At 40.9% G+C, this 26555-nt stretch overlaps 2 protein-coding genes across 6 annotated transcripts in view; one reads left to right on the top strand and one right to left on the bottom strand.

The window, feature by feature from the left end:
- The window catches only part of RHBDD1 (rhomboid domain containing 1), a 35933-nt gene extending 27352 nt beyond the window's left edge, over positions 1-8581 (top strand). For all 5 annotated transcript variants that reach the window (XM_035334690.1, XM_035334693.1, XM_035334689.1 and 2 more), the window contains exon 7: positions 6089-8581. In XM_035334690.1, coding sequence (XP_035190581.1) covers positions 6089-6207 — 119 coding nt within the window. In that variant the 3' untranslated portion in view covers positions 6208-8581. The remainder of the gene's footprint in view (positions 1-6088) is intronic.
- An 8237-nt stretch (positions 8582-16818) lies between these two features.
- Positions 16819-26555, bottom strand: part of COL4A4 (collagen type IV alpha 4 chain) — a 66711-nt gene continuing 56974 nt past the window's right edge. Inside the window, exons 40-48 of the mRNA XM_035334687.1 lie at positions 25111-25218; positions 24154-24309; positions 23390-23488; positions 23073-23081; positions 22058-22189; positions 21084-21200; positions 19973-20161; positions 18041-18327; positions 16819-17302 (exon numbers count right to left, since the gene is read on the bottom strand). Of these exons, the coding sequence (XP_035190578.1) occupies positions 17039-17302; positions 18041-18327; positions 19973-20161; positions 21084-21200; positions 22058-22189; positions 23073-23081; positions 23390-23488; positions 24154-24309; positions 25111-25218 (1361 nt within the window). The 3' untranslated portion in view covers positions 16819-17038. The remainder of the gene's footprint in view (positions 17303-18040; positions 18328-19972; positions 20162-21083; positions 21201-22057; positions 22190-23072; positions 23082-23389; positions 23489-24153; positions 24310-25110; positions 25219-26555) is intronic.

Raw genomic sequence — 26555 nt, 5'->3', positions numbered from 1 at the left:
AATTATTGAAGCATTGTGATGCTAGTACACTTCAATAGTTTAGAACGTAACTTCAGATTCTGTTTAATACCCTAATACAGTATGCCTTTCAAGGCTGTTCTGCTCCAAGTTTTCTCCTGGTATTTGCTTTTCTCTAGTTAGCCCTGGGTGTAGCACTGTGGTGAGTTTACTATACTCAGTATTTAATACCTGGAGATGATGGCACTTGTTTTGCAGTGCAGCACATCTTTCATTCCTTCCATCAAATGCTTGGTACTATATCCTGTATTTTGGAAACGTTGCCTTGAAGGGTTAACTTCCTTTGGTCTTTAAGCAACAAGTCACAGTGACACAGCAGTTCCTAGATTCTGATGATCAACACAAAAGATTTTATCGTATGTCTCAATAACCATTAATTTTGTTTGCATTTTTTAAAAAGTATATGATCCTGACACATTTAGAAATCCATGCAAAAAGGTATGCAGAATGCTGCTTTTTTCTCTGACTTCCTAAGTATGCAAGAACATCTTGGAACGTATCACCAACACAGCTTTCTTTTGGATGCTTTTCTTCATGCAAAAGTGTCAACTGCCAAAGAAAAGTGAAAATATCAAGAAATCAATAAAGAAATAGTTAAATCTTCAGTTGTAGTTAGCAGTGTCTTGCTTGCATTCATGCTATATCTATTTATAAATGCGTGGTCTGCATATGGAGTGACTGTTCCTGGTGCTTTGACCCAAGACGCAGTGATACAAGTGGGAGCTTTTATATCGACTTCAGTGGTCTCTGGACATTTATTTTTTGTCTTAGTAACTTGGATGTTTTTGTAAAGGAACAAACGTTGTTCCTTCCACAGTGGGTTTGGCAGGGTCACCTTGCTGGAGAACAAGCAGTTCTGCTTAACAGCTGTGGGCATAATTAGAAGAAGCTGTGTGGGGGCTACATAAAAACACTCTTCCACTCTGGAGAAAGTGGTAGTTGCTGTGGGGTGGCTTCAGTCTGCCTTGGTGTTTCCATTCATCTGGGTTACTTGGTCTTGGCATTGGGAAATGGATATTGTTTAGAATTTCTTTGTGCCTTCGTTAGGCATGCAGAAATGCCCTAAAAGAAAGACAAAGCTTTTTTTTTTTTCTTTTTTTCTTTCAAATGTGATTTTAAATATATTAAAATTCTTAAGAATACTAACAAATTGAATTTACAGTTAAAAGCAGCTCCAGACTAAGGTCAGTGAATAATCCTGATCTTGGATTTACCCATTGATTTGCTATTTTTTCTCTTGTTGTTTTATCACTGGATTAATTTTATAGACTGGGTATTGCACTTTGTTTATTGAGACTATCATAAAAATAATGTTCTGGACCTTTTTTCTGATGTCTGACTAAATAAGTTACCATATTCTAGTAGTTTCAAGAAAATTAGAAATCTCTATGCTGTGTCTTGTTGGCCAAAGTCATGTCTACATCCTTATGGTCCTAAGGCCAACTGTGTTGTGTCCCTTCTATATTTTTTTTTTATTTTTTTCTACTGATAGTCTGTAGCTTGCATTAAAAATACAGAATTATTTTATACACACAATAATTGCACAGGTTCCCTGCCGTTGTCAGTGTGCAGGCAGGTGTTACAATTACGCTCTAAAGGAATAGATGGGACACTTCTGTCTTTCATCTTTAATGTAGTACGTGCAGTCACGTAGACATCGATGAGCAAGCTCAGCTGGCCCTGAAAGCTGGCTGGGTGTGATCAGAAAGCCTTACTGTCATCAGCTCAAGCTTTTTTTTTTTTTTTTTTTTTTTTTTTTTTTTTTTTGCTAATGAATTTAGTTATATTTAGCAAGCTTAAGTACAGAGAGAAACGATCCATTCTGGAAAGGACTGTGAGACATCGCCTCAGTTACGTATTTCAGATGTGGTTCCCAGGCAAAGCGTTGTAAGGTGGCAGTGAGCATGAAGTCTGCGCTTGTTCAGTTCTTTGGTAACCCAGCAGAGGCTGTGTAGCACCACTTACATCACGTCAGACATGAAGAGGTGTGGCTAGCATCTCTGTGTGATGAACCTGAAAAAATTCTAATCTTTCTGTGTGTTTTTCAAGAGGGAGGAATGGTGATTCAGATTAGCATTACTTGGGGCCTTTTGCCTGCATTCATCCAACTGATTACACGGCTTGAGTGTTCAGCTAGGCAGCTTTTGATACGTTACTATGGCATGATGTGCAAAGGAAGAACAATGCATTTATTTAGTACTTCTAAAAATCAACCCTATGTGAAGCAATGTTTGGATGAAAAATTGTTGAAAAAATGTATCCAGGTAGATTTCTGGATACTTCTAACAGTTTTAAACGGAAAAACAAGCCCATTTGCCTTATTAAAGAAAGGAGTTTCTGCATGTAATTAAAGGGTTTGCCAGAACTGTTTCTGATCCTGTTGGCATTCAGGGTTTTTGAGACAGTAAAACTCTCATTATGTAGCACTGTCTCCATTTCAGGTATGTGAAGGTGGATATGAAGATTGCCTTTTCAATGTCTACTTTTATTTCCTGAGCTGAACAAACAGAAATGGAAAATCTTTTACACAGCCTGAGCTCAACAGAAAAAATATGTTAGATCAGAGTCTGGCAATGTCTTCTGCTTTTAGGCTATCCGTACCTCTGGGGCTTACCTGTGGCAGTATGTACGCTTCCGAACTGTTGCTATTTTAGTTTTTTAATGGATAAAAAACACAGATTGTAATAAGGTTTAATAGTTTCACATCGGCTCTGTTAAGACAAAAGTAAATTTAAATTGAGAGTTTGGTACAGAAATGACCAGAAATTCCCCATGAGCTTTACCATTCAGAAGCATTGAACCAAGTTCCGTAGCACCACAGAAGTACTTTCCCAGAACAGGCCTGTTGTTCTACACTGCTGAGGACAGAACTTGGGTAACTTCCTAGTTCTAAGCAAATGTGTTAGGGTGATGAAATTTTACTTGTGTTTATTCCTGTTTGCCAGAAGAAGCTGTCAGACCTTTGAGTTTGAATTTTGTCAAACTCTGTACGATTTTGTTCATGCTGTACTCCTGTCTGAGGCCTCATTTTTAGGGCTTTATTTCCGTTTGGTTTTTGACATTGTTCATTACTTGATTTGTGCAACTTACTGGAAAAACAGTCCAGGAGAACAAAATACAGGTCATGTGAGTAGCAAAGTAAGTCACTTAAGTAATTTTATAAAGTAATGAATGTCTTAGTATCATCCAAAAGAAGGAATTGGAAAATACACTTAAACACTAGTGAATATGCGCTAATGAACCAGAAGAGAAGGATCTGCATAGAGAAGAGCATGGAGTAACGTAAGGTCTTCAGCTCTTTTTGGAGGATGTACTGTGCATGCTTGAAATAGATGAATATAAAGTAAAGAAATGAGTAAAGCAGTAACTTGCTATTTGCAGCTGAAGACTTCTGTTCGATTATGCTGAATATGCAGTCTACCTGAAATTCTTCTTGAAGCTGAAGTTAGTCTATGTTTCCCTTATTGCTCTGAAGAGAAATAGATACCTTCCTGTCTTAACCTTAGGTAGGTTAAGTAGCATACCTAGAATAGGTGAAGGTTCCTCTTGAGTTGGTTAGCAAATCCTTTTCAGTACTTGGGAATGAAAGATACGTTTGAATTTGTGTATCGACTATATTGTTTGATGCATGTCTCCTTGTTTAGTAGACTAAACATCTTAAGACTTATTAGATCATTGGAGAACGCAGTGAGATTACTTTATGTCATCTCTCCTGTAGTATCTTGAATACGCAGTAGCTAGAGGAAGCTAACCCAAGGCACTGACGGATAGTCTGGTGTCTCAGCATGTGCTTCTAACAACTTCTGTTACTTTAACGAGTCTGTCTGGAGGATATGAATACAGCAAAGATGAGACTCTGAGGCATGATTAATATAAATAATCAAGTTCATGTATGAAGGCATTAAGGTACTTGTGCTACCCAAAACAGGCGCTCAGCCCTTCAGGAGGGAACGTTTTACATGTTTCTCACTTCTCATCTGTCTGAGAAACCGAAGAAACCGTGTGTTCAGTATGGACCTGACCCGCTCTTCTAACAATCCAGTTGAATCAGTTTTCATTGTGTGCTGCTTTTCTTCTAACTTCATGAGCCCACACCTGACTTGCTACTAGCTGGATCTTTCAGTTGTCAGCCCTTCCACAGCACAGCACACAGACGGTTCACAGGCTTCCCTTCCGCAGATCTTTACTGGGCACCTTGCTTTGTGCCTTCCAGTTGGAAGTTCTTGGTGCTTTGGAAAGGACGTTCATCGGGTTATGAAATGCTGTAAGCCCATGTGTGTCTCAGCTTGTGGTCAGTGGAACACAGCAAGAGAACCGCTTGGATTTTCTATTTGTACATGCCTTGTGTAAGAAAGTAAAATGAGGGGAAATAAATGTAGTAAAGGAACACTTAGCTCAGCTGAATTTTTTGTGAATGAAAACCTTTCTGCCCATGCTGCGTATGAACTGGTGGTGGTGGTGGTGGTTGTTTTTTTTTTCCAGACAATGAGATTGTTCTTGGATTTTAAGTAAAAACTAAAATCGAGAAGCAATTTGCCTTGTGTGAAGGTCTAGGATTTCCAATACACATTAGCTTTTTGTAACATTCTGAACAATATTTTCTAATGTCCGTTTGCTGTTGCTGCCATGCATGATATTTATAATTTTCACGGTATTAAGATAAACTGTTGGAGCGCATTGTAAAAGAGGTGGCATCGTTTCATTACGTAAACTCGATGAGCTTGCTAGCGTGACGTGCTGTTTTGCAATGGAGAAGTATGCATCTAGGTAGGGTATGTGGTGGTAGGTCCCGAGGAGCTCGTGGAGCACTTGTCAGTGCCGTAGCATTTTCAGAAGCGGAGAAACAGCTTAAATTATTTTGAGGATTGTCTCTGGTAAACTGAAACAGAGGGACAAGCTGAAGATAAAATACAAAATGAATTAAGTTGTCTGTATAATAATTAATTTGAAAAATACTTTTGAACATTGCCTCTCATCTTATAAACGTTTATGTTGCTGCTGCTTAGCACCGTTTGAGCAGCTATAGTTATCTCTGGAAGTACTTTCCAAGAGCTTGACTGCTTGGCAAGCACAGAAGAAATCCTGAACATGTTTTCAAAATCCTACATTTGGTTAGCACTCTGCAAATGAAAATGCTCTTGTAAGTGAACAAGAAACTAACAGAACCCCTTTGTAAATGGGACTTCCTGATATTATGCGATATAAACACCAGGCCTTATGTGTTCACTACAAACAATTCCTGATACAGGATGCAGCTGCAGTTAAAATCCACTTTGAAAATGAGCTTAATACAGCATTTGCCTTTGGTTTTCCATATTGCTGATATAAATGAGGTTCTGAGGTGGATGTTTAAGAAATCCCAAGTATTACAAAGACTGTTGCATTGCCTTTACAGCTGCTTTGTTTATCCTTACCTCTGTAAGTGAGCTCAGAGAACAGTTTCTCATTTTTGTTTCCCAAGGCCCCTCAGTTGTGTAACCACAACCTTTCAATCTTTTCTTTGCTCTGTAACTTAATGTGAATTGTGAGCAGTTGCTTTGCTTTGTTTTCTCTTGCAGTGCCAGGGCAGAGAACCTTCCTTCAGTCTTGGTGTGATATTTCTGCTCACATTAACTTATAATTCTCTCTAGCTGAGCTGCCACGTGGAGTTTATTTATGAAATTGCTTGCTGCCAACAGGATGGGAGTTGTATGTGCATCTGGTTTGGGTCAGCACATGTTGGACTGCTACGCTAAAAGCAAATACAAAAGTTTATTTTGCCAGAAGTAGCTATTGAGGATGTCTAAATATTCTAACAATCTGGAGTTTACTCTATAAAGTAGGGATTGAGAAAAATGTTTGCTCCCAGGTTAATACACGCTCGACTTGGGGGTTTGGGAGTTCTTTGGGTGGTGTTCTTCATTTCAGTGTTTTAAGAGCAGTTGTTGGAAACTGACAGTCCTCGAACTATTTGACCTGGAAATAAGCAACTCCCCCTTTTCTTTGTGTGGCGATGCTTTGGATTACGGGATATGGGTACATTTTTTCCAATTACAGAACAAAGTAACAGTTGTGTTTCATTGTCTTGTAGATTTTGGTGGAGCAACATACCATAATGAGCGGCGACCCTATGGTTTTTGGTTTCCACCTGAGCAGAATTCAGAAGAGGAAGTAAGAAGGCAAAGACTTCGTAGGTTTGACAGAAGATGAAGTTGGCAGGCTGTTGACAGAAGATGAAGTTGTTGATGTAAATTGTAAAGTGCTATTCAGAGTTAAAATATTTGCAGATTTATTCTTTTATTTTTACTATTTGTTGCAAAACTGCAGAAGATTTTGTGAGTTCAGGCTCCAAATTTGAACTTGCATAAAAAATGAATTGGGAATCAAAACGTGATCTTTGCCAGTCTCCATTTTGATGTATGTTAAATCTGGAAGAAGACTGATGGTTTCACCAACCTTTTTCCCTTCAAAGTTCTTATTTGTAGCTTCAAGAATGCATTGACTTTTTGGCTGGTGGTATTCTCAGACAACAGGCTTTCTTCATCCGTCACAGAAAAGAATAATACTTTTGAAATGTAATTTTAAAGCTATGCAATTCTTTCCTACGTATTTCCCATTTTCCTATGATGAGTGACTCCTGGGATTGGCACGTGGATTGTCACTTGAAAAGCCTGATGACAGCAGTTAGACCGTAAGAGTTGGGCTTAAGCTTTTCCGCAGTTTTGCAAACTGTGGGGAAAATAGTTGGAGCTATTGCCATCCTAAGGAGTTACGCCATAGAACCTGTAGTGTTGCAGCCTGCCTTAAAATGTGCCATGTGGTGTAGAGCGTGCGTGTGATCGAACTGAGCTCTAACTCCTTATTCCCTAGAACCAATCCTAATGTTTACATTTTTAATTAAAAAAATAAAAAATAAAACTTGCCTTTACAGAGTTGAAATAACTTGTTGTTAGGAGCTTTATGGAAAGGAAGGTGGATATGCCATGAAAATGTATTTATTTGCTAACTTACTGCTTTGGAAATAACTCTTTTTCCTTTTTAAGAAGGCTTAGAAGTTGTATGATGTGTATGCTGTTTGTGGAGCTATAGAAATTCTACTGCTTCTCTGCACGTATCTCATCTGAGGTCCGGTCCCCATGCTGTTTGCAGACATGAGAGCATTTCTTGACCCAGCTCCAGAGTAGCTGGCAGCACACCAGGGAGCTCGGCCGTCACTTTGGACGGGACCCCTGTTTGCTGCTTGGCGCACAGTGCCTGTCCTGCTTGTGGCACATCCTGCTCGAGGATGTAAGTTAGCAAACCTGCAGGTTTTTTGAGTATCTAACATTCAGAAAAAGTACTCATTGCCTAGATGTTTTTTTACCTTGTAGTGGAAGAAATTTGTATGAATCTGGGAACACTCCTGGAACCCTTTTCAGTCCTGAAGAGATGTGCTTGCACAGGAACGATCCCATCATTGTCTTGAGGCACACAATTCTTTGAATCTCACTCCTTTAGTAAAGTGTTAGGATGAGCGATTTAATGGTTTCTTTTCAGGTATCTGTGATCACCAGTCTGTGCTTGGTGAAGTCTACCTCTCTGTGGAGTTAGTGTAAAGCAGTGTTGTATTTTTCATACAGAAAAGAAAAATCCTGAAACTAAATTTGTGATTATGTTGTTTAAGTAGGGTACACCTTCAGGTTTTAATTAATGTATGTAGGGGAAGCTTTTGTTAGCTGAAAAATGCAAAACCTGTTCTCCACCTGTGCCAGTCTCACTTTCACCATCTATCTTACTTATACCTACTGCTGATTGTATGCCAAGAAGCAGCAGCACAAAAAATATTGTTAGGTCGGGTACGTTCAAGGCTCGGAGAGACAACAGACGTGGCTGCAGTGCGACTTTGGATGTCCTTGTTAAGGTGATGCTAAAACACTGATGTTATGCGTGGGGTTCTCTGGCAGATTCTAAGTCAGTAGATAAGTGATGGCAGACTTCTGTATTCTTGGTTTTGGTTGGTTTTCAATATGTGTGTGTCTTGTTATTCTGTGGCTACTGAATGTCCTGAAAAAACCAGCAGATACATGTACCTTACCGCAGACTGACTTTTCTATGCCTTCTAAAATTAAGTATCAAAAAAAATGTGTAGAGTTCGCATATTTTGCTCAGGGTGCAGTAATTGTGTGTGAAGAAGGGTGTAGCATCGTTTTCCCAAACTGAACTTAATGCTCTGGTCAAGTTTGTGTAACTGAAGTAACACTTTAGCAGACAAGAAATTATTTTAAAACACTGGATTTCACTAGTCAGTTGAAAGGGGGAGGGGAAGTAAAATCAGGAACGTGATTACAAATTTAAAAGCACTTGCATGGTTTTGTAAAGGAAGGATAAATACCAACCACAGGAGGAGTACCACGGGAAGTTCCTTGTACTCATGTTAATAAAAATGCGAGCTCTTGTTAGTGTGTCTCATACGAAGGATCTGGTTTGGTCCCCCTCTTGTTCTTGTTTTGTCAAGCACTTGCAATTAAATGCCTATAAAAACTGTCATACTAATAGTTGTTTTCACTTTTTCATATAAAAAATTGAAATAAATTTTTGTACATTTCGAATTGTCTGCGTTTCTTTATACTAATAAGGCATATGTTTTAAAATAGAGCTGCCACAATATTGTTAGAAATGAAGGCTGGTGAGACAGAGCGGGCAGATGATTTACATCAGGACTAAGTTTTCTTCTGGATTTGGTGGAAGTTTTAGGATTGGATTATTGGGCAGTTATACGTGGTGTTTTGGAAATCCCAACAGAACGATTCTTCAGTTGGGCCTCACCATCTGCTTAGCTTGGGAGCCCTGATGATGGTAGATGCAAGTGACAGATGAATCCCTAACATATGCTGACAGAAGTTCAGGGCAGTGTACATAAATGGCTCCTCCACCTTGGATATTTTCTGACAGTTTAGCGGCTGACTTACTATATAAAAAAATACGGATTTTTAAAGAAAGAGTAGTTTGGTTTAAAAAGAAAAGAAAAAAAAAAAAACACTTTAACACCTGCAGTTTGGTTCCTTTGTTTCAGGAGCTGTGATTCCTTGTGACTCTTTCGTGCTTCACTTGAGCTGTGTGATCAAGTACCATGTAAGAAATTCCACCCCCTTAATTAATCCTGATCGGCAGACTTGTTAACAGGCCCATTCCTGAAACTTAATGATTAAATGACCGAACATTTTACTGCTTATAAATGTTTGTTTTTTTTTTCAGTCCAGAATTAAGATGTGGTTAAATGTGTTTAACTTTTAAAGTTCTTTTCCCACTTCTGTTTTGTCTTTAAGCAAAAGCAAATAACACATTCACGTGTGTAATACTTTTTTCCTGGCAGTATCACTTCTAAGGGGCAAAGTGCCCTAAAAATACTAACAGAACGGTATCCGTACACGTCCCACACCACAGCAGGGGAGCTTGTTCTTGATGCGTGTCAGTGGTAACACTTCTCAATACGGGCAGTGAGTGAGATCAAAATCTGCCCTACTTCCCTTAAATTGTCATCGCTGAAAATCAGGGTCAGTAAATACACTCTTCAGCTTTCAATTCTAGAACCCTTTCTAAAGGAAAATCACTCTTCCTGAAAGTCTAAACTTAGTGACACTCATACCCCTTAATTGCAAGCTGAGACAATTAGAGAAGGACAGTTTTCCATACAATTTCGTATGGTTTAGGTATTTTGTTTATACTCACAAATGTGCTCAGGGTAAAGCAGCTGTGTTAGTGACAGACAGGAGTGAGTATGTACGTGGCAGCAGTCTTCTGCTGCACGAGAGCGGAGAGAAGTTCATCTCGGTTGTTCACTGGCTACGGGAAACTTCCTAATTTGCAGCAGAATGAAATGTAAGCAAAGGATTTCCAACCACGTTGACAGTGAAGCTTTGTAATAAGCCAGGGGTACTCTGCAGTTTCCTTTTTTAGTCTCTTTGGAGCAGGTTAGACAAATATCTCCAGGAGTGTTAAACATCACTAAGGCAAGAGGAAGTAAACAGTAGGAGAGCAATGGGTTGTGTTAGGTCCTTCACCAATTACTCATTACAGGGATCGTTTAAGGAATGGTCCCAAAACCTGTACAATGCTGAGCGTGGAATGACTTCTTTGCTGACTCCTTAAAATTAGTTCAAATGTCTGCATAGCCTTCGCGGATGCTGAAGTGTGTATTGTGTATTCTTTTGCCTAATTAATGGATGGGTTGTGGTGTTCCCAATTAGCTAAATTCAGCTGTACTGTTAATGATTTTGGTAACTGGTTTTGGTAACATTTTTTTCATTTGCATTAGTACAAAGTGTAACTCAGCAACAATTGATAAAATCTTTGAAATAGCTGGTGTGCAAGGGTCAAGCTTCCTGCCTTCATTCTGACCTTGATTTGGGAAAAACAAACAAAAAAAACTTAGGTCATAGACACCTTCATTGAAAATTGCCTGAGAATGAGCACCTAAACCACTGGTACTTGTAATCAGTGCATGAAAGACACGACAAGGGGGAAGGGGCTAAAGTTGTGACAGGGGAGGTTTAGGTTGGGTATTAGGAAGATCTTTACCGAAAGGGTGGTTAGGTGCTGGAATGGGCTGCCCAGGGAAGTGGCTGAGTCCCCATCCCTGGAGGTCTTTAAAAGACGTTTAGATGTAGAGCTTAGGGATATGGTTTGGTGGAGGGCTTGGTAGTGTTAGGTCAGAGGTTGGACTCGGTGGTCTTGGAGGTCTCTTCCACCTTAGATGATTCTGTGATTCTGTAAATTCTGCAAAAGATCTTCCTTTTCTGTGTAGTGATACTTTGTTTTACCAAACTGAACACGATGTAGTTTGGGGGCTCGAATCCTTTATTCTAAATGTGTAAGTTAAATACTGTGAGCTCAAACCTGTCTCCTTTTGAGAAGCAGCCAAGAAGCACTCCGTACTGGTTGAAAAGGTGAGTTTTTCTATCAGGTGGTTTTAGATGCTGAAGGCCATCTACATTCTGCTGAGGAGCCATGGAGTTGTTCTTCCACTTCACACTTGTATCACCTCTAATTGAACTTCCTTCTGGAACATCTAGATGAAGTGACTGGAAAAGGGGAAAGTTTAAGTATGAACACAGCACAGTATTTATTTGAACGATGATGATTTTTTTCCCCCACCTGGCTAGTTTTCCAGCTGGTTAAGTCGGGCACAACTGGAAAGGCTGACTCTTTTAAATGCTGATTTCTGAAATAGTATCCAGTCATGAAACAGATTCCCATTTTCATGAAATAATTGCTTCACTTGCCAAAACGTTTTTACCACAGCCATTATCAGAAAGCTTTTATCATTTCAGAGTTGAGGCAAATCAGCTCTGTCCTTGTCTGACTGCTCGTCTTCACAACTGGTTTTTGAGTAATTCTTTTTCTTGCACAACAGCTGCTCCCCATCACTCTTTTAATTGACTAATCTTCCCTGTGGTCTTGAATGCTTTTTTTTTTCTTGCCCAGACAGTTGATTCCAGAGGGCATGTAGAGCACTGGAACATAAGTCCTCATTTGCAGCCCTTCTCCAAGTATGGCAGACTGAATTCAATTAAAGGTTATTTAGGGATTGTTTGCGTAAGACCTTACGAGGCCAGGCTTCAGTCTGTAAAGTGATGTCATTTTCAGCGGTCTGTCTGCAACACCAGAGAGTTCCCCAAATGGATGTGGTTTGTGTCCTGAGTTTGGATCTTGGCGATGCTTAAAGAACTGGTGAGGGTGAACGTTGTGGTCTCGGGCCGTGCAGGAGGGCTCGCGTGGTCATTGCAAACTGGCTATCTTCAGCTGTATGTTGGGAAGACTTGGCATGAAATCAGATCAGAATCAGGTTTTCCTCAGTTAATAGTGTACTTGAAAGCTTTAGGGACATCTTTTTAACAAAGGAAACAAGACTCGGGTTGACAGGGAAGAGACATACCATCAACTTCACCACTCATGTTTGTTAAATTTACCCTGAACGCAGGCAAAACCCATTTAGACTACAAGACATAGGTATTTTTTTGACTATTTCACTGGTGCTTATGAACCAGCCGGTGTAGGAAAGAGTTGTTTTGGTTAAGAGTTTACACTGGAAGAATTCCTGGAACAGTTTTGCCTAAATTTGTTGCATATAATAGTGCAGTTCTGGGCATGAGTCTTTAAGCATTTTTCTGATCTAGGAACAGACAGACTGCTGTTGCTCCTTCCCCTCTCAATTGGTAGCCTGACAAAGCTTTATCTGCTGCCACGGCCATGTGCCAGCAAACTCTCAGTGAGCTTTTCAGGAGGGAGGACAGCTGCGCTGCTGGCCCTGCTGACCCAGGCCCACATCAGCCTTGTCCCCAGGAGCAGGTTCTGTAAAGGTAACCTCGTTGGTACTTCCACACGTCCACAGTTAAACTATTGCATTCAATGGGACTTCACATTAACATGCATCTAGTTTTTATCTTCCCAGCACTGGGGGACAGCACAGCCCAAATGAAATCCTGTTCCAAATGGAAAAAGCACTTGCAGGCACTATTTTTTAATAAAATGAGGTACAGGAAGCCTGTTCCCCATTCCTTGTGCCATCTTTCATCTGACTTTGTTTTCCACATCCCTTATTTTTCTGAAGATTTCAGCACTGTAATTTTGCCTGGTCAGAGGAATAAAATCAAAGGGCTCAGAAAGCTTTCTAGCAATACAGACACCTGAAACTTGACGGATAGCTGTCTGTAGGTATCTGTTAACTTGAGGAAGAGAGAGTAGAAGTGAAAAGCAGCAGAGGGAACGCCGAGGTCAGAGGAATGGGAGGCGGCGCTCCGTGGGGCACAGCCCTGACAAGCAGGCTCTGCAGCCCGCAGAGCACCCACACCGAGCACAGGCACCCCAGAAGAGACTGTGGTCTGCAGAGGAACCCGTGCCAGAGCAGGTACGGTGCCAGAGGACCACAGCCCGTGGAGATGCAGTGTCAGAGCACAGGAGAAGAGCGAGGAGAAGCGGTGGAGAGGAACTGCCACCTGTGTGCCAGGAGCCCGCGCGCTCTGTGCTGCCCGTGGCCTCACTGACGGGCCCGAATGCCACCTGCAGCACTAACAGGGATGCAGGAGAGGAGGCTGGAATTGTGTTAGGCCTGGGAAAATGGGAGGAAAGGTGTTCCAAAGTTTGCCATCTTGTTTCCCAATACACAAATCAGTAATTAATTTTTTAAGCTGATTGGTGATAAATTATTTATGCTGCCCAGGCTGCGTCTGTTTAGCCTGCAGCAGTACTCACCAAGTGACTTCCCTATCGGTACTGGGATCCATGAGTTTTCTAACTCCTTTTCCTCCTGTTTTCTCCCCTGTCCTGTGTGGGCAGTGTGTGTCTGTGTGTGTCTGTGATCGGCCCCCACGGGTGTCGAGGTGGTCCTGACGCTATGGCACCTGCCGATCGGGGAGCTCGGCCAGGCCCGTGGAGCTGCACTTGGCAGGAAGCTGCACACTGGGGGCTGCTCGCGGAGGTAATGGCCCCAGGTGGGCTCTGTGTGGAGTTCAAGCATCTTGGCTCTGTGGGGAAGTATTTGCTTCCCTGTGGGGCCTACACAAGATCCAAAGCACCTGAATGCACCAGTGAGGATTATTTGGATTATAAGGACTCGAACAAGGGTGTTCCCTTAGAACTGTTTTAACTCTTAGGAACAGTTTCAACTATACGCTTTTACATGTAATTTTATAATTACATCCCATGAGTAATTTACCTGATTATTTTCTGTGTACAGTCACTGGACAAATGACTGCAGGAGTGCGTGCTGCTTTGTAATTTGGTCTCTTACTTGCTTTATAATATAAAGCAATTTATTTGCATCTTCATTTTGAGTTAGTATCACATGTGACAAATGCCTTAGCTAAGCACAACCCAGGAGCTTGGGCAGCTGTTGGATATTCTGAGGTGTCAGCAGTAGCTTGAAATGCAGATAGTGTGCTTCTGTAGAAAATAGTAACAACTAGCATGTGCAAAAACTGCATCAAAATCATAGAAAAACACGATTGTTCTCCATCGTGTTTAAAATCTAACAAGAACGAGGTGGCAGAGAGAGAGCTTATTTAGGCACCAGGCACCGTGCTTGGGCCGTAACGACCCCTTGCGGTGCTGTAGGCTTGGCGAAGAGGGGCTGGAAAGTTACCTGGACGAACAGGGCCTGGGGTGCTGCTGACAGCCAGGTGAACACGAGCCAGCGTGTGCCCAGGTGGCCAAGAAGGCCAGTGGCATCCTGGCGGGAACCAGCAGCAGTGTGGCAGCGGGCTGAGCGAGGCGGCGTCCCCCTGGGCTCGGCACTGGAGAGGCTGCACCTCGAGTCCTGCGTGGGCTGTGGGCCCTGACGTTTCCATCAGCGAGGAGGCAGAGGGGAGGCATCATCACGCTACACCTGGAATAAGTTGCAGCGAGAAGGTTGTTGGTCTCTCTTCTTGGGTGACAAGTGATAGAACACAAGGAAGCAGCAAGGGGAGGTTGAGACTTGGTATCACGAAGAATTTGTTCGTGGAAAGGGTGGTTAGGCATTGGAGCAGGCTGCCCAACGAAGGGGTGGAGCTGCCACCCCCACAGGTATTTAAGAGACGTGGATGTTGTGCTTACAGCCATGGGTTAGTGGGGGACTTGGCTGTGGTAGGCTGATGGCTGGATTTGATTATCTTCAGGGTCTTTCCCAGCCGAAATGATTCTGTGGTTCAAGATTACTGGATCTTTGATTCTTGCAGATGTTTTAAAGACTTTTCTTTGTACTACTTCGAGTTGGAACTGCATCCAAATCCATCCAATCCAATTTCATTCTGTTTTATGTCTGTCTTATTAACACAAAGCTTTCAACAACGTAGCGTATAAGAATTTAGTCGTTATTTACCTAAATGCAGTTAGTGCCATAAACCACACTGTAAATACTTCTAGCAAAACGAGTGCCATTTTCCTGCTCCTCTGACCTGAAAAGGGGCTGCAAATGAGTAACAGAGAAGCTGGTGAGAGCTGCCAGGAAAATCTCCGGAGACACAAATGTGGAATTCTCTTTATCCATGGGAAAGAAAAAAAATAAAAATAAAAATAAAAAAGATATCACCTGAGGAAAATGGGATATTCAGCTGCTACCAAACATCGTATGCTGAAGCCACTAGCTCAGTGTGGTTTTAGAGGTGACCTTTTTGGCAAACCGGTTTGCACACCTTATGGGTAGGTGACTAGGGCACAGAGCTCCCCTTCACGTGCTGCTTTCTTCTCAGGAATAAGCTCTGAAGTTTCTCAGCACCTTGGAGAGTCGCAGCCTTGGTTTTCACTGCTAAACCAGCAAGCTGGTCTTGTGTCTGTGGGATGCTGTCTGCAGCAGGAGGGGATCCAATTCTTTTGCAGATTGGTCCCTCAAAAAAAAAAAAAAAGTGACAGGCCAGATTTGAAAGGAAGAGCATGCACTGAGCTGTGACCTGCGAGGTGTGCCCTGTGCCAGGACCCCAAAGGGCAATCTTCCCTTGCCGGGTGGATACAGGGATGTGTCCCAAGAAGGCTCTTCACCCTTTCCCAGGTGAAAGAGCAGGAGAGTTGACCACTGCAGATCGATGTGGTTTGGGTGGGTTTGTTGGAAAGGAATTGCAGCCTGATGTGTTTACACTTGAATGGAATTACTCTGGTTTATTTTCCTCTGGCTGAGATGGGAATGGCTGTTTTTCCCACTTTTTGAGTTTGTGTATCCAACGTTGAAGTTGGCTGGTCAGCTGATTGTGATGGCTTCAGGGGGAGCTTTCCTGGAATAAGGACTTTTGGCTGTGCATCTTAATCTGTTTGAAAAGCCTTCTGCTTGTGCTCTCTTAATAAACACAGTGAAATGAAAAGTACTGAAAAAGCATTTTATTCCATCCTGTGTGTTGTTGTTGTTGTTGTTTGTTTTTAAAAAGGCTTGTTTAAGTGATAACAGGAAGATTTGTGGCCCTTCTGTACCAAGTGAATTTTCTATCTTTAATCAGTGAGTTTTCAGTAGTTTCACTGTAATTTAATTGTGCATTTTTCTGGTTTTATAGCTAAATCGAGGTATATAGTTATTTATTTATATCTAAAGGTGATGAGTGCTTTAACTTATAAAATTTCTAACAGTCGCTGCTTTCAATAATAAAGAACATTTAGAGTTATGACTCCATAAGACTCTGAAAGGTGACAAGTGTTTTTCAGTGATTATTATTGATTATCTTCGGGTTTAGACAACCGTCCAAAAACTTACATTCATCACACGCGTTCACTCCTTTTAGTACCACACTGAGATTTCCTTTCAATTAGTATTAGAAACTGCTTTGTTTTCTTCAGCTTCCTGGATTGGAGCTAAATTTAATGTAACTGCTCTTAGAAATTAATCACAAATATAAATACTGTTCGTTAAGGCTTCGTTATCTCAGCTCATTTTATTTTCTTCCATAATCTGTTGTCAAACAGATTTGCAACTTTGTTGCTTATGAAAGCTCAATTAACAGTTCTTTCACAGTTTTGTTCAATACTGCAACACTGAGGCTTTGATCTTCATTGTTTTTATTATGTGTAAGAATGTATTTTAACAATTACTTTTTCCCCTTCCCTCAGAAAAATCTTGTAAAAGCTTCTTTAGCTTGGGAGATTCAGCTACGGGGCTTTAAGATACTTACATGTTTGCACATCTGTATTTATACATCTTTTAAGGGATAATTATTTATACTATGCCGTATAAATACCTATACTCCTTCTGTTCTAAATGCCAATTCTAACAGAAAATCCATTGTCTTGCATAATCGTGTACATCTCATCGGTATTCCAGACTTAATTCAGCCTTCCGAGTTCACCTTGTTACCTGAGCGTTACGGTACTGGACTGTAATACAGCTTTTTTCCTTTTATTTAAATTAAGTTTTTACACTGGATTTTACTATCTGTTGATGTGTGCACAGGGTGGATGCGACTCAATAGATGCATCTTTCCATCTTAGATTATAGCAAAAAGAACAGATCTGCAGCTTAAAAATATTCACACATTAAATATTGCTTAACTCTTTAGCATGCTTTTCCTTCTGCAGTCTCGCTGTAGCTGTTAATTAGTTTCACTCGTTAACCATGCTTCAGGCATACTTGACATCTACTGATTTTCTTCCTCTGCTCTTGTCCCTCTTTAAGAGTTCCTGACAAGGGGGCTGATGCAAACTGCAGTTCAGGCGCCACTGTTGTTAGCCAAAAACTGTACTCATTAGCAAAGAACTGACAAGTTCCCCGCTGACCCTGGCATTCAATGAATGGTGCTGATCTGAAGTCTTCTAAGCAACTTCCAGGTGACATAAGGGACTGTCCACCACCCTGATCGCCAGATCCAGTGTGCTGGAAAGAACAATGAAAGAGCTTGATAACTGTGCATGAAAAATAGGTAAATGATGTTAAACTGTCTCTTTTTTTTTTTCTTTAGTTGCTCTTAATTACACTATCTTTGGTGATCTCAGGTTGGAGTAAACTTCCTTTGCCAGAGAACATCTTAATCTCAAATGTCTGGAACCAGCTCTCTTATTTTCCTGGTACTTATCGAGCTGAAGAAAACAGTAATTCCAGGTGGATTCCAAATGGTGAGGTTCAATCTGAACTGCCTCTAATATGCCTAGAGGACAGTGCTGAAAAGGCCTGGGCCTCTAATTCATAGAACCACAGAATGGTTTCGGTTAGAAGGGACCTTAAACCCACCCTGTCCCAACCCCCCTGCCATGAGCAGGGATGCCTCCCACCAGCCCAGGCTGCCCAAATCCCACCCAGCCTGGCCTTGGGCACTGCCAGGGATGGGGCACCCAGAGCTGCTCTGAGCAGCCTGGGCCAGGGCCTCACCATCCTCACGGCAAAGGATTTCTTCCTAATGCCTAATCTCAATCTACCTTCTTTTAGTTTAAAACCATTACTCCTTGTCCTATTGCTACACTACTGTCACTTTCTGAAAAGTGTCCTTGTCCGTGAAAATTCCATTGTTCATTAATGACAAGCGTGCAAAAATGTTTGCAATGTTAAGGAACACGTAGCTTAAGACTATGACTTTAGTGTATATAAATATACATATGCTCATGTGCCCAGACTTACCATCAAAAAAGAATATCCTATCCAAAGACTTCTCCAGTTCACGGGGCAGGGAGGAATTGACTGATCTTGGCTGTGAACTGCTACTGCTTGGGCTGGGGCCTCACATACAGCACATCTGCTTATGTAGGGTTGTATTTCCTCTTCAGAGAGGGGCGTCATTGGCAAAGGAGCAGCACTTGACAACCAGTAAGACTTATCATTTCGGCTGGCATAGTAACAAACTTGGTTGATATTACAGTAAGCGAAGGGCATAGTGTTAAAAACAGGAAGACAAGATCCCGCTAGACCTGAAAATAATAAAAACAATATCACTTCTTTCCAGATAAGTTGAAAATAATCTTGTGGCCCATGTTGCTGCAGAACTACGGGCCTAATTCATGTATCTTAAACCTCCCAGGTTCCTTACAGAAATGGCTACCTATATTGTAAGCATTTTTTTAACCAATCAGTGCCTTAATTTGACCAATAATGTTTAGGGGTGTCACAATCCAGTATTTAAGCATGATGGAGCTTGTCACTACAGGAAACAGTTATCATAATGAATATCCTAGCTGTGCCAATGCTTAAAAATAAATTAGGCAGGAGGTGGTGGATGGTTTAAAAGATTATCTATTTACAAACTCATTACAAGCAGTGAAAAACCACATGCCACCTCCAATAAATAGAATTTTTTGTAAAGTATGACAAACCCTTGCTACCAGTGCATTAAGCTGAAATCTCAGCAGCTGTTCCTACTGCATTCCAGAAAGGTTTCACAGACTCTGAGTGAAGTAAACAGACTGAAAGGCTTCAGAGCCACTCCTGCAAAATCCTCATCAGACAGCCATCACTGGGAATTGACAAGTGACTCGTGTGTACTTCAGATGTGAAGTTCTTCCAGAATTGAATTAAGAGCAGTTTCACGACAACCTATTTAGTTAACAATAATAATCATTGCAGGTACGATCTGTCCTGAAGTTTGGGCATGATGCATTATTTCTGCAATGCTCCCAAACCCTGTAAGGACATGTGACATAGAGAATTTTGTTTATCACTGATAATATTCCATACTAGTAATATGGGATCGGGAGTAGCCTGAATAAGGAAAATGCCTGCAAAAACAATGCACTGGTCACAGGGACCATGGACTTTTATTTTATTTGGCTCTTATTTTCACTGTTGTTATAAGGCATTCCATTACCAAGCGTGCTTATCCTGGGGAATGCCAAACACATACTAGTGAAAATATTTCAGAATGACACTGCTGTACTAAAAATGTTTTTTCTTATTCTTTTGAAAACCTTTTTTTGTCAAGCTAATTAGGTCCTTGAGCTTTCCTCCTAGTAGATTTCTCTGCCTCTTGCATAGCAAGATGACAATTTAGGAAATTACTTCTATGCAAACTGCAGCCAATCAGTTTTACAGGCTGCAAGCCAGGCCACTTATTATAGACTGCTAACTCTAGTCAGAATTGTACACGTAGAAGAAATAATAATCCAAGACACCAGGAGGAGTTATCTTTGGGAGAAATTCTTTTAAAAAAAAAATAAATAAGATTTTTACACTCAAAAACACATCATTCTGCTGTATATGATGCAAAATGTTATTTGTAAAGCTTATTTCTGCCATCCAGCCATCTAACCCAAGCAGCTGTTTTTTCCAAGATTCCTATACAGTAAAGGGGAGCAAGATCTTCCAGGGAGTTATTTTGAAGTGCCAAATGAGATTCCTGATCTAAGAGAATCTCTCCAGTCAGTTCAAAGACAGCCCCAAATGAGTAGCCATGGTGTGTGAAGCAAACCAATGCTAATTTTGGAAATTAGTTTTGAGTCTATAGCAAATAAGTGATTGATGATTACTTACCATGCTACATTTGACTTGTCTTTAATTGTGTAGGTCACACCACATTAGACCTTGACCAGAGGGCAATTACAATTACACTGCAATACATACCAAGATCTTGATTGTGAGCTTTTTCTTGTCCTTCCAGGTACAGCAGACTATAGCCCGTCCATAACTTTGGCATTCCCTGTGGACAGAGCGGTTCTCTGTCTGACTGACTGTGAAGGACAAGCAAGAATCCACTTGAAGATCTAACGTGGGGGCCTGGTGGTCCTGGGATACCGGTCTCGCCAGGTGGACCTTAGAGTACATAGGAGAAAAGGTAAATTAAATTTGCTTGTATGAACACGCAGCTGGTGGGAACATTTATCTTCTACTGCATTTCAGCGTTCAACAAGGGGGTCCTGACTGAATCTAATACAACTTTGGAGGTTGTCATTGGCAATAAAGACACTGGTAGACTCATGTTATCTTTCTTATTGGAGAGAAATGAATTAAATTGCCGCTGAATGCTTCACAGCTGGCTTTTCTATTGTGCCTCTGTCCTGTGCTGCGTGGATATTCACCCATTAAGAAATGATCTGAGGTGGGCAATGATTTCCCGGACTTACTCACAGGGATGACTTTGGACTGAATTTGAATCCCTGCAGTAACAGTCAATGCCTTTTTTCACATGTTAAACCAACAGATTACTAAATGGCAGCCACAGCTGAAATACAATTTTAATTACTTGGAAAATTGCACCATTAGTCTTGACTCGGAATTGCATACCTGTTCATATATGGCATTTAAGTAGATGTGTCATTAATTGCTTTTCTGATTGATCATGGCTGCAGAGAGAAAATTTCTTTCAGGGGCATTTTTGTGTCATGGTATCAGTCACAAATGTCACAATCAGTGCTTGAACTGAGAGGGGAAAGAAGTGTCACGATATCTCAGGCTAGAGGTGAATACATCCAATTGAGGGAGCAGGGAGAACTTAATCTATGCACCTTGCACATCTCCCCTCAGAAAAGTCCAGTGATTAGGTAGGTAGCTGTAGGAATAGCACTGACAGGAAATCAAACTCCTGCTGAGTTGCCACTCTTGCTGAGTTCTTTGAAGGCTTTCTGAACTGGAGCCACCACTACCCAAAAACATCAGTGAAGTTATTTTCAAAATGAAGTTTCTGCTTATCACATCCCAGGGTGGTAAACGGGCAAGACAAAGCAACCATTCTTACCTTGCGGTCCAGTGTATCCTTGCTCTCCTACATGCCCTTGGTCACCTGGTGGTCCAGGCACCCCAGGTAAACCATCTTGACCTGGCAAGCCACAGGACCCTTCTTCACCTTTTCTTCCTAGATAGGTGTAAAATATGCACTTCGTATGCCTGGATTTAATGCTTTCATATTGTCTAAACACACACACAGGCACGCACAAGGGCTCGTCAGCAGAACTAACACCAGCAAGAAACAACACTCAAGAAACAGGAGCAGAACTGCCTTTTGCTGGAATTCTCTTTACAACTGACTCTCCTAGTGAGTGCGGCAGTAACTTGGAGGTGGGTGTTCAATAACAGCAACTGCTGATAAGGTTTTTTGTTCTCTATGGAATTTGTGTGATTTACAGTTGAAATCAAGCCCTTGACAAACATTATAATGACAAGCCTTTTGCAGAACTGCAGTATCTGTACCATGCAATGTGCTACAACTCATCCTGTGGCAGGCCTTCATCTTCACTCAGTTCAACAGTGCTACAATTTTTCATATTCTAACAGTGACATAGCAGCTTCTGACTTCAGTTTCTTTTTAAGACTTTGATAAAGCTATGCTAACCAATCTTCCAAATATAAGCTGTCTGGGCCAAACCACCAGTTAATACTAAACCATGGAGAGCATTTGAAGCGTTAACTTTTCATTTGTTGGCAAAAGGAAAAACACCATCTAAAGATTTTTTTTCTGAACTGTGCATGATGCTTTTGCCCTCCCTGACCTAGGAAAAGAGAATGTAGTGCAGGCAGGCTCAGGTAGCCTGGTTTAGCCATATTGGTCTGTCACCCTCAGCATTAACCAGCACACTATGTATTTCTGGGGACCATTAATTTAAGGGGAAGAGACGACAGGGTAAAAGACAGAGAAGGAACAGACACCAACCCTTTGCAATTCCTTGTCTAAATGGCTGAAACAGACATCCAAGACTTCAAAAACAAGCTTACCTTGGAGTCCAGGGTGACCTATTGGCCCTGATAATCCTATAGAGCCATCATCTCCTCTTTGTCCCGCTTCCCCGGGTGGTCCTGGAATTGTAGGGCATGAGTCATCTATTCTTCCTGGTTCACCAGGGTCACCTGTTGTATGTAATAGGAAAGTAAATTAGATTAAAATGGTAACAACAACAACAAAAATGGGTAATAGCTCCCATGTGAAAACTAAACATATGCGTTAGTTGTTTCTGGTATTCAAGTGTATACTTGAATATTTTAAAACCTCGAGTTACTGAGTTTCCCTGCTTTTAATTGGTCTTTAAGAACAGCATTTAACAGCATGGCAAGCATGTGTTAGCAAGCATATGCTAGCTGGCATGTTTCAAATATTTGGTGTACATTTTCTGTCTCAATGTGCCCCAAATTGATTTGAGTTAAAGCATAAAGTCTACCCAACTTTAGCTCCAACACCTTAGCAGATGTGAAGATTTACAGTACTTTGCCTCTGCTGTGGCTGTAAAACCTCAGAGGGCAGGCCAAAGGAAAGGAGCTAACTCTTCTAACCCACAGTGCCCACTTAAAATGATAATGAAGAATTGCCACTCTTGTGTTGAAAGTTACCAGGAGCTATTGGCTATTTATATTTTTTGAACAAAATCAAAATCATGTCAGTCAGGTTAAGAGCTCAGTGTCTGTACTAACCCAGGGCAGGATTCAAGCTTTTATCAACTTTTTGGTTAGAAATTATCTGGTGTGACAACAACAACAGAAGTGATAAATTGAGATAAAGATATTCTGCATGTCTAACTGACATCTTAGCACAAGACTTCTTCTCAATGTAGCATTATTATGACATTGGTCTGCTTGGAAGCACTAGCTATTTATGTGAAAAACCTCTTAACGCTATGTTGTTGTGGCATTATCTACTATTCCTAACAGCCAAGCCAAGACTACCTTCTAATAAGAGCATAATACATCTACACATAAGGAAGACCAGATGAACAATAATCAATAGTCATCCACTTACCAATGAAACCTGAAGGATGTGAGAAATGGACAGTAGATTGCAGCCATTGTGGTGTAAGAGGAAACAAGTTTCAGACATAGAAATTAAAGAATCAAATAAGAACTAAAATCAATTATATGAGGTGATAAATATACAAACTACACATGTGAGTATAAAAATACATAGTTCAGAAATCCTTAGCTCAAATGAGAAATCAATTTAGATTTTTTCCAAGTTTGCTTGAATTGGTCGTATGCAAGTAAACATTAGTAAGATTGTTTGATATCCAAATATCATCATTACAGTTGAATGATAATGAGCAGCAAACTCATAAGTACCTGTGGAACCTTTAGGACCAGGTTTCCCTTGAAAACCTTGGTCTCCTGGGTGTCCTACAGCACCAGGTGGACCCTGTGGGCCATGGATTCCCATGGGACCTGGAAAGAAAACCATTATACATTTGTGCAGTTGCATTCCAAGAAGATGAACACATGTCTGGCTGCTTGAGTAACAAAAAAAAATGCTTGAGACAGCTAAACTCTGTTGTCTTGCAAAAAGAAATGCGCCTTTTTCACATCTCTTCTTTAGTCTTGAACTGAATTAAAATTTGACTTTTCTTTTCGCAGAGATTAGAAGGGATTTGTGTAGGTAGGGCTACTGTACGGTGTGGAGTAAGCAGCATTCAGATCCCTGCTTTCAAACTAAGGAATCAGTTGAAAGCTGCAAACTACTGATATGGGGCAGGTATGAGACACCTACTTCAAATACATCTGCAGCTTCCATGGTTCCTCAAGACCACTGTAGACAGGACAAGGTTTACTTTATCTAGAATAATCACACTATAGTTTTACTTCAGAAATGCAGGTTGGTCTGGTACTCTTCCAGTATTTGTTGGAAGCAGTACATACAAACCTGGCTACTGTGACCTTCTTTTGCAGCCCTCTTGTATCTGTAGGTAAAAGGACAGAGCTAAAAAATGTCTAGTGTACCCTTTCCATTCAGCTACAGCAGACTGTCCAACAGCAATCCCCTGTGCATGAGGCTCAGTTGCACAAGGCTGGGCCTAAGTGCATGTACAAGTTAAAAACATCTCTGATCATACCCTTTGGGCCTTCTCTTCCTTGGTTCCCTGGAGGACCTCTGGCTCCTTGTTGCCCTCGCTGCCCAGAAATACCTGGTGCCCCTTGAATACCAATGTCACCTGGATCTCCTTGCACAAAGATGGTCTCTCCAGGAGGACCAGGATTCCCAGGCTGACCTACAGTAAAAAATAATAATTAAAAAATCTTAATCAATGCACAAATCATAAACATCTAAAAATAGTCATGTTCCATTACTGTCTATCAGTTTTTTCCACTGAGACATAGTTGCATGTTTTTGGACATATTAGCATTAGTCTTTCTCTAAGGCACTGTAAAGAAAGCTTAATATGAATAGCTTCCAAAACATACAGATTCTGTGCAAACAAAAGGTGGCGAGCTGTTACCTGCACTGAGACACTGTCTCTCTGTTTATTATAGGGTTGCTATCCTTCCAATCTCTACTCCTATTATCCAACAGGAAGTTTTGGGTCTGGGTAAGGAATGGGTCAGAAAAACTAAAAAAGCTCTATTTGAAGACCAGTGTCTACAGAAAGAGGAAGTAAGGTCCATATAAATCCCTACAAAAGGGTTGCCAGTTTTAGCTTTCTCAGGGCTATATTTTGATTGGAAAACTTTTTGTGGGTTAACAAAGAATGGCAGGCCTATGGACAATGTGTTTTATGCTTTTTGCTAGCAAGAAAGGTTCATTTCTGTGGAAATCAAAGACCTGCTGCAGCAACAGGACTTGTACAGAATTACCATATAGGCCAGCAAAGTGAATCTGGAGATACATTAATTCATCCTTGTTCCGGTGATACATCTATCCAGTGTTCACTTCTGTTTATTTACTGCAGGGTTGATTGTTTTGTTTCCCATGTGCTTTTAAATGTTGTTCCATGGGCAGCAAACCTACCTGACTTCTAACAGCCTCAGGGATTTTCTACATGAACAAAATCGGATTTTTCCTTTTTACATACCTCTGATGCCATCTAAACCAGGTGGTCCCTGATCACCTGGAAGACCAGGAGGGGCACTACTGGGAGATCTTCCCATAGGTCCAGCAGGTCCAACAGGCCCTCTTATACCTAAGGGATCACATTAAAATAAACATAAACAAAAACAGGAAGTTTTTCTTAAAGATAAGTTACTAACCAAAAGAATGATGACATGATGTCATGGACGGAGGGTAACGTATGCTCTCACTCGCATACTGAATGTACCAGTGATTGGGAAGACAATATATAAGTGAAAATATTTATCTTCTCAAAACTTTATTAAATCTACTTAAACTAAAAAATGCATCATTACACATGGACATGTTGCCACAAATAAATTCTTGTTCCAGCAATCAAAGAAATGGTAAAAATGTAAGGCAATAGAGGTCTAGAAAATCATTCAGCCTGAGGCAGGATAAGTAGTCACAGACTCTTCCTAAGAGAAGTGAGTTCAGTCATTTCCTAAAAACCTTAGTGAACAAGATGAACTTTATAGCCTTAAATGTAGTTTTTTGTTGTTTTTTGACGTGTAATCCGAATTTTTGCAAATTAAGACGTTAGTGTCCTTACATGTGACAGGCAAGAAAAGTTACTGGTTACCATCCTCTGGGTAAAGTTTCTGAATACTGCAAGGTGTTTAGCATGTGTTGCACTCTGCTGCCTTCTCTTTTCTAAAGAAAACAAATCTAGTTTCTTTAGGCTTGTTCCAACTCCACCCGTCCATTTACTCCCCAGTGAGTTCTCCCTAAATTGTCACAGCTGGACGCACAGTATGCCATGGGAGGTCTTGACCTTCTCAAGCAATGTTAGTACATCTTGGAATAAAACTTCTCTTTTTTCTCAACCACATCATTCAGTTCACGAACTAGTAGCTGATTGAATTGAGAAAACTGTGTTCATCTTAAAATAATTCACTTCACCAGAGTTCATCTCAGCTAGATTTTTTTTCCCTGTTATGTGACTCCGTAGTAAGGTTTGATAGAGTAAAACTAATGTTTCTAATCACAGAATTGCTGTGGCTGGAATAGGCTTCTGGAAACTTTCTAGTCCAACTCCCTCCTCAGAGCAGGGTCAGCTAGAACAGCTTGCACAGACTGCGTCCAGCTGGGTTTTGAATATGTGTCTCACATTTTTTTCCTATTTCTGTGCAATTCCTACATCACCAAGGCTCTTGAATAATCTTAGCAGTCTTGTGATATAGTTCCATCTTGCATTTACATTGGAATAGTTGATTTAGTGTATTTCTGTGATTAGCAGCTCTACTGTACTCTTTCTTTAGGCACTTTTTTCCCAAGAGGCAACTCCACCTAGCAGTTCCCTGAGTGTGTCCAAGTCATTTTCTATTCCCATTCTTCCCTCTGTGGTAACATAGATGTTTGCAATAGGAATGACTTCAGTGAATGAATCTCCTGTGCGTATATTCACGT

This window comes from Oxyura jamaicensis, chromosome 9 (genome assembly GCF_011077185.1).
Source record: "Oxyura jamaicensis isolate SHBP4307 breed ruddy duck chromosome 9, BPBGC_Ojam_1.0, whole genome shotgun sequence".
Taxonomy (NCBI): Eukaryota; Metazoa; Chordata; class Aves; order Anseriformes; family Anatidae; genus Oxyura; species Oxyura jamaicensis.
The sequence above is the reverse complement of the archived record's forward strand: the minus strand, read 5'-3'. Positions and strand labels throughout refer to the sequence as shown.